The 8,613-nt window shown below is 46.5% G+C and overlaps 1 protein-coding gene across 3 annotated transcripts in view; it reads right to left on the bottom strand.

Moving 5' to 3' along the window:
* The window catches only part of KLHL22 (kelch like family member 22), a 45,051-nt gene that overhangs the window by 23,966 nt on the left and 12,472 nt on the right, over window positions 1–8,613 (bottom strand). For all 3 annotated transcript variants that reach the window (XM_017512113.2, XM_017512115.2, XM_017512116.2), the window contains one exon: window positions 1,111–1,276. In XM_017512113.2, the coding sequence (XP_017367602.1) occupies window positions 1,111–1,276 (166 nt within the window). The remainder of the gene's footprint in view (window positions 1–1,110; window positions 1,277–8,613) is intronic.

Genomic DNA, 8,613 nt, shown 5'->3' with positions numbered 1-8,613 from the left:
TAGGCCAGGGGAGGTGGCTCATGCCTGTAATCCTAGCACTTTGGGAGGCCAAGGTGGGCAGATCACCTGAGGTCAGGAGTTCAAGACCAGCCTGACCAACATGGAGAAACCCGATTACTAAATATACAAAATTAGCCAGGCATGGTGGTGCATGCCTGTAATCCCAGCTCCTTGGAAGGCTGAGGCAGGAGATTCACTTGAACCCAGGAAGCGGAGGTTGCAGTGAGCTGATATCGTGCCATTGCGCTCTAGCCTGGGCAACAATAGCAAAACTGTCTCAAAATAATAATAATAATAATAATAAATAGGCCAGGCACAGTGACTCACATCTGTAATCCCGACACTTTGGAAGGCTGAGGTGGAAGGACACTTGGGTCCAGGGGTTCTAGACTAGTCTAAGCAACAAAGCAAGCCCCTATCTCTACAACAAAATTTTAAAATTAGCCAGGTGTGGCGGTGCATGCCTGTAGTCCTAGCTACTTAGGAGACTGGGGCAGAAGGATTGCTGGAGCCCAGGAGGTTGAAGCTGTAGTGAGCTGTGATCATTCCTCTGCACTCCAGCCTGGGTGATAAAGAGGGAGCTTGTCTCCAATAACCTGAATGAGTAGACAGACAGATAGATGGACAGACAGACAGATAAATAGATAGAAAGATAAAGCTCAATAACAAAATGGAAATACTTTGAAGAGACTGAAGTGGCCCAGTGCAGGGACAGGCAGGAAGAGCCTTGGTAGCAATGCTGGTGGACGCTCCGCATTGCCAGACCCCAAAGCACACAGGACATCCACATGCAGCCTTGGGTCAGCCTACCTGCTTATGTACAGGATGCGTTCAATGACAAGGAGACTTAAGTAGAGGGGAAACAACCGGCAATAGACAAGAGGGCAAAGGCGAAAGGCACGCCTGTGCCTGGGCTGTCCAGAGCAGCTCTGCTTTAGATCCAGGGCATGACTCCAGAGTCTTCCCCACTTCATGGCCTTCTTCACTGCTTGGTCTCCTCATATTCCTGACCCACCTTCAGGCCAATACTAGTGCCCGGAAGGCATCGTGGGCATCTCAGGGAACCCCACCTAGGTGTGGGTCTGCCTTGCTAGATGAGACATGCCTCACCTGAAGCTGGCAGGCAGCCACCAGTGTCTCTTGCACATTGTTTAGGCTGAGCTCCAGCTCAGAGGTGTATATGAAATGTAGGATTTGGCACATAGCATTGTAGGACACGCCGTGTATCAGGACCTCTTCCTGCTCCATTTCCTTCAATCCCCCAGCAAACATTCCTCTGCAAAGTGAAGAAACAAGAAAATGGAGTTATACAAACCAGGACTCAAGCTCAGGTTACCAAGAGTGACAGCATTCAGAGAACCTGGTGCTGGTGGCGGGGCCCTGGGAGTGGGCTGACCCTCTCTGTACTCTGAGTCAACCGTATACATGCGTGAGCCATCCCACAAAAGGATCCTGACCAAGTCTGGGCAGCCATCATGGAAATTGTCCTGTTTCCCTTTTCATGGGCCCAAGGACTCCCATGTGAACCTCGGGAGGGGAGGCCCATACCCAGCGTGCTTCTGCTGTGTTCATCAGTGCAGTTCATGGATTGGAGCAGTAGCAACTCCAGATCACATTTCAAAGCAATGAATTATTGGGAAACTAGTAAAAGTCGCTTCATTCAATGTATATTTATGGAGTTCCTACCAAATGCCAAGTATTCAAAGAGTGGAGGAGGCCGCATGGTGGTTCACACCTGTAATCCCAGCACTTTCGGAAGCCAATGCAGGCAGATCGCCTGAGGTCAGCAGTTCAAGATCAACCTGGGCCACATGGTGAAACCGCATCTCTACTAAAAATACAAAAATTAGCCAGGAGTGATTGTGCAGATCTGTAGTCCCAGCTACTTGGGTGGCTGCGGCACAAGAACTACTTGAACCTGGGTGGTGGAGGTTGCCATGAGCCAACATTGCGCCACTGTACTCCAGACTGGGCAACAAAGCAAGACTGTCTCAAAAAAAATAAAAACAAACAAACAGAGCAGAAGGAGTTATAGTGAAGTAAACCGGTAAAATAGTTAGGCATGGTGTCTCACGCCTCTAATCCCCAATCCTCTAGAAAGCTAAGGCAGGTAGATCCCTTGAGCCTAGAACTTCAAGACCAGCCTAGGAAACATGGTGAAACCCTATCTCTTCAAAAATTACAAAAATTGGCTGGACATGGTGGCTCATACCTGTAATCCCAGCACTTTGGGAGGCTGAAGCAGGCAGATCACCTGAGGTCAGGAGTTGGAGACCAGCCTGGCCAACGTGGTGAAACCCTGTCTCTACTAAAAATACAAAAATTAGTTGGGTGTGGTGGCAGGCGCCTGTAATCCCAGCTACTTGGGAGGCTGAGGCAGGAGAATCACTTGAACCGAGGAGGCAGAGGTTACAGTGAACCAAGACTGTTCCATTGCCAGACTGGGCAACAGGAGCGAGATTCAGTCTCAAAAAAAAATTAGCCAGGTATGATGCTATGTGCCTGTAGTCCCAGATACTTGGTGGAGCTGAGGTGGGAGGGTCACTTAAGCCCAGGAAGTCCAGACCAGCCTGGGCAACAAAGTGAGACCCTGTATCTATAAAAACAATGTTTTAATTAGCAAAAAAAAAAGTAAAAATATAAATAAGAAACAAACATAAGATTCCTAAGCACAAGTTTAACGCTAGCAGAGGAAGACAAATAATAAAGAAGAAAAAAATGGAACAAGGTATTTTAGGTTGTGAAAATGCTAAGAAGGGAACGGGTACAGTGGCTCATGCCTGTAATTCCAGCACTTTAGGAGGCCGAGGATCACTTGAAGTCAGGAGTTTAAGACCAGCCTGGGGCCGGGCGCGGTGGCTCAAGCCTGTAATCCCAGCACTTTGGGAGGCCGAGGCGGGTGGATCACGAGGTCAAGAGATCGAGACCATCCTGGTCAACATGGTGAAACCCCGTCTCTACTAAAAATACAAAAAATTAGCTGGGCATGGGTGGCACGTGCCTGTAATCCCAGCTACTCAGGAGGCTGAGGCAGGAGATTTGCTTGAACCTGGGAGGCGGAGGTTGTGGTGAGCCGAGATCACGCCATTGCACTCCAGCCTGGGTAACAAGAGCGAAACTCCGTCTCAAAAAAAAAAGACCAGCCTGGCCAACATAGGGAAACCTCATCTATACTAAAAATTTTTTAAATTAGCTAGGCACGGTGGCGTGTGCCTGTAATCCCAGCTACTTTGGAGGCTGGGGCAGAAGAATTGCTCAAACCCAGGAGGCAGAGACTGCAGTGAGCCAAGATCACACCACTGCGCTCCAGCCTGGGTGTCACAGCAAGACACTGTCTCTCTTTCTCTCTCTGGTGCATGCATACGCTCTCTCTTCCCCTCTCTGTCTCGATATATACGTATAAAAGCTAAGAAGGAATCTAGCACAGCATCTGACCTGGGAGTCACTGGTTACAAGAGGAGTAGGTGGAACGATGAGAAGGGGCAGGGACAGCCCCATCTGAGGAACTGATTGATACCTAAGGATAAGGCTGAGAGGGCATGGCCAGCCAGGGGAGGGAGTTCCAGGTGGAGGAGACAGGTGTACAAGTTCTGGGGCAAGGCAGACCGTGGCATGCAAGGCACCCAAGATAAGCAGGAAGTGAGTAGGAGGGATGGGCAGGCAGGCCTTGGAGCCAGGTCCCTCTACATCCGGGGAGGTACAGTCCATATTGAAATCTGAACATTATGGGATGCTCTTGAGGAATTTACCTGCAGAGTGATCTGAGCTGACTGGCTTTCAGATCCAGGTGCTGGATGAGGCACCCTTGGAAGACCAATTAGGCCTGAGATTTCCGTGGGCCTGAAGGCCAAGGGTGACCCTGGCCCCGGGGAGGGCACTGCGGCTAGAAAGCAGTAGCTGAGACTACCCTGGGATGTGGCACGGAGAACCTACTAATAGGCTGAATCTAGGAGGACCTGGGAAGACTCAAGGCCCTCTGCTGGGCAGATGAGGACCCTTTACTGATGGAGGAAAATTTGGACAGCTGGGAGTCCCTTCATGGCTTCATGGCATGGTCAGTGTGAGATAGCTGTGAGACCTCCAAGTGTTGACACTGATTAGGTGTTTGGAGGTAAGAGGCCAGCAACTGGGGCGGAAGTTTAAATATGACAGTCAGCAACATGAAGATGATAAGAGAAGCTGTTTTTACATTTTTTTGAGTAAATAATACATATACATGGTACCAGATTTTAAAATACAGCATAAGTTGTGAAAGCCCCCTTGCCTCTGCTCCCAGACATCAGTCAGCCCCCCTCCCAGGGCTGCACTATCCCCAGGGCAGTCATACTCCACATCTCACTTGGTTTTTACTTAATAACATAGCTTGGAGACTGATCCACGCCCATGTACACAGGACTGCCTCACTCTTTGCAAAGGCTGTCTCACTTCTTTAACCCATTCCAACAGGGGTACATGTAGGTTACTTGTAATTTCCATTTATTTTACATGATGGACAGCATCACCCTTACAACATCCAGAGTATGCATATGCCAGGAATAAGTCCCACAGATACAGCTGCTGGGTCAAAAGGTTTACATACATTTATACTTTAATAGTATTGTCAAGTTGCTCTTTTTACATCATTCTTAATAGCAGGGCCTGGTGCCTGCAATCCCCTACCCCCAACCCAGGAAGACACTAGCTCAAAGTCACCTCCACAGGAGGGAGAAACCTTATCACATAAGGTATAAAAAAATCCCACACGTTAAAGAGTCATTTCCATTTTCTTTCTGAGCCGTTCAGATTCTTAGTCAGTTTTCTATTAGAATCTGTCTTATCAATTTGAAAAAATCTGCCCTTTTTTTTTTTGATGAGGAATTTCCCCATCTTTTGATTTTGTATTGCTTTTTTGCCATGTAGAAATTTGTCTTTTTTTAAGTGTAGTCAAGTGCAGTAGTGAGGAGGGGAAAGAGTAGTACATGAATCTGTTACTGTGAACAATCAGCTGAGGTAACTTGCTACTTTCAGACCAGCCTATCTTCGTTTTCAGTGTTGTCAAATTTACCATTTACTTGCCTCTGCGTTTTGTGTCAAACTTAGAAAGGCTTTTTCCTTCTGATATTATTTAGAAAACATTTCCCCATATTTTCCTTTAGTGTTTTTATTGCTGAATCTTTCATATTTAAAACTGTTGATCCACCTGGAATTTATTTTGGCATAAGGTACAAAGCAAGGGTCCAACTTTCTGGATGGCAACTCTGTCATCTTCCCTCCGTCCTCTAATTTTTTTTTTTTTGAGATGAAGTCTCACTCTACTGCCCAAGGTGGAGTGCAGCAATGTGATCTCCGCTCACTGCACCTCACTAGCTCCACTGCCCGGGTTCAAGCAATTCTCCTGCCTCAGCCTCCTGAGTAGCTGGGACTACAGGCACATGCCACCATGCCCAGCTAATTTTTGTATTTTTAGTAGAGATGGGGTTTCACTAAGTTGGCCAGGATGGTCTTGAACTCCTGACCTCGTGATCCCCCTGTAATCCTCCCAAAGTGCTAGGATTACAGGTGTGAGCCACCACACCCGGCCTCTAATTTTTGAGGCCATATTTATCACATAGGGCAGTGATAGTCTCATTACTTTTGTTTTCAACAATTTCCTGGCCACTGATTGCTTTTTACATTTGAATTTTAGAATCAAGTTTCTGTAATTGCCCCAAATAAACCCTCTTGGTATTTTGGGGGGGTATGTTAAACATCTAGGTTAATGTAAAGAGAAACGGCATTTTTATAATGGGCACAGTGGACCTTTTGATCTGTCCAGCCATCCTCTGGGTCTATTTGGAGGTCTTACAAGTCATCTTCCTACAGACCTGGCACATATTTGTTACATTTATTCCCAGACATTTCACTCCATGCGTGGCCAAGCCCTCGGGGCACTTTCCCATGCTCTTTGTAGAGGTCTGGCTGGCTCTCCTGGACTTTCCAGGACCGTGCTAGTAGCATGCACTTCTGCCTGGTTCTTCCGCTGGCACCTCTGGAACTACACTGGCAGCAGTGAAGACGGCAATATTTCAAGCACCTCCCACCATGAGCAGGGTGTGGGGTGCTTGGATTGACACAGATTTTTATTAAGAAAGAAGGGGCTGGGCACAGTGGCTCACACCTGCAATACCAGCACTTTGGGAGGCCGAGGTGGGCAGATCACCTGAGGTCCGGAGTTCAAGACTAGCCTGGCCAACATGGTGAAATCCCATCTCTACTAAAAATACAAAATTAGCTAGGTGTGGTGGCACATGCCTGTAGTCCCAGCTACTCAGGAGGCTGAGACAGGATAATCACTTGAACCCAGGAAGTGAAGGCTGCAGTGAGCTGAGATCGTGCCACTGCACTGCAGCCTGGGTGACAGAGTGAGACTCTGCCTCAAAAAAAATAAACTAGGCTAGATGCGGTGGCTCACGTCTGTAATCCCAGCACTGTGGGAGGCCGAGGTGGGCGGATCATAAGGTCAGCAGATCGAGACTATCCTGGCTAACACAGTGAAACCCTATCTCTACTAAAAATACAAAAAATTAGCTGGGCATGATGACACATGCCTGTAGTCCCAGCTATTTGGGAGGCTGAGGCAGGAGAACCACTTGAACCCGGGAGGCAGAGGTTGTGGTGAGCCGAGATTGGCCATTGCATTCCAGCCTGGGTGACAGAGCAAGACTCCATCTCAAAAAAAGAAAAGAAAAGAAAAAATAATCTTATAATCCTTTGGGAGGTTGAGGCAGGACTACAGGCATGCACCACCACGTCTGGCTAATTTTTATATTTTTAGTAGAGACAGGGTTTCTTCATGTTGGTCAGGATGGTTTCGAACTCCCAACCTCAGGTGATCTGCCTGCTTCGGCCTCCCAAAGTGCTGGGATTACAGGCCACCACACCTGGCCTTCATTTTTATTTTTTTAGAGACAGGGTCTTGCTACGTTGCTCAGGCTGGACTTAAACTCCTGTGCTCAAGTGATCCTCCCACCTCAGCATCCCAAGTAGCTGGGACTAAAAATCCTCACCATGACACATGGCTCAATTATAAATTTTCTTAGATTACGATAGTATTATAGGCATGTCAGTGAATCTCCTCATCCTTAGAGAGGTGAACTGAAGTTGTTAGAGATAAATTGTCATGATAGCTATAACTTACTCTGAAGTAAATAAGCAAAATGTTAGCTGACAAATTTAAGCTAAGGGTACGGATGTTTGCTATACTTACCTTTCAACTTTTCTGTAGGATTTAGCCTTTCAACATAAAAATCAGAGAAAAAAGAGCCCTAAACAAAAATAAAACATATAGCCACTCCTTTTTATTTTCTTTTTTACCAAAAATTTTACCAAATATAATTCTTTAAACATTCATTTTTGGCTCACTGCAGCCTCAACCTCCTGGGCTCAAGTGATGCTTCTGTCTCAGCCTATAGGCATGCACCACCCATGCAACACTGAGCGAGACTTTGTCTCAAAAAAAGAAGTAGGCCAGGCATGATGGTTCATATCTATAATCCCATGTCCACAATTCCAGCACTTTGGGACGGCTGAGGTGGGAGAACTGCTTGAGTCCAGGAGTTTCAGACCAGCCTGGGAAGCATAGTAAGATCCTTTATCTACAAATAATTTTTTTAAAAAACTGGCCAGGCATGGTGGTGCATGCCTATAGTCCCAGCTACTTGGGAGGCTGAGGCAGAAGCATTGCTTGAGCCCAGAAAGTGGAGGCTGCAATGAGCCATGATGGTGCCCCCAAACTCTAGCCTGGGTGACAAAGTGAAATCCTGTCTCAAAAAACAAAACAAACAAACAAACAGAAAATAACAAATTTTAGCAAGGATGTGGAGAAATTATAACCCTTGGGCACTGTTGGTGAGAATGCAAAATGGTGCAACTGCTATGTTCCTCAGGAAATTATCAATAGAATGACACAGCAATTCCACTTCTGAAAAAGAACTGAAAGCATAGTCTCAGATATTTGCACACCCATGTTCATAGCAGCATTATTCACAACAGCTGAGAGATAGAAGCAAACGAAATATCCACTAATAGGTGAACAGATAACATGTGGTATATCCATACAATGGCACACTATTCAGCCTTAAAAATGAAGAAATCATGTCATATGTTATAACACAAATGAAACTTAAAAACATGATAAAATGAAATAAGCAAGACATAGAAGAGCTAATGCTGTATGATTCTACTTAGAATAGCTTAATTCATAGAGACAGAAAGTAGAATGGTAACTGCCAGGGCCTAGAGGTAAAGGAGAAAAAGGAGTTGTGGTTTAGTGGGTACAGAGTTTCAGATTTGTAAGATAAAGTTCTGGGTCAGGCACAGTGGCTAACTTCTATAATCCCAGCACTTTGGAAGGCCAAGGCAGGCAGATCACCTGAGGTGAGGGGTTTAAGACCAGGCTGGCCAACATGACGAAGCCCCATCTCTACTAAAAATACAAAAATTAGCCGGGTGTGGTGGCACCCGCCTGTAGTCCTAGCTACTCAGGAGGCTGAGGCAGGAGAATTACTTGAACCCAGGAGGTGGAGGTTGCAGTGGGTAGAGATCACGCCACTGCACTGCAGCCTGGGTGACAGAGCAAGACTCTGTTTCAAAAAA

The sequence above is a fragment of the Cebus imitator genome, unplaced genomic scaffold (assembly GCF_001604975.1).
Source record: "Cebus imitator isolate Cc_AM_T3 unplaced genomic scaffold, Cebus_imitator-1.0 Scaffold461, whole genome shotgun sequence".
Lineage (NCBI taxonomy): Eukaryota > Metazoa > Chordata > Mammalia > Primates > Cebidae > Cebus > Cebus imitator.
Note: the sequence above shows the minus strand (reverse complement) of the source record. Positions and strands in the feature narration are given on the sequence as shown.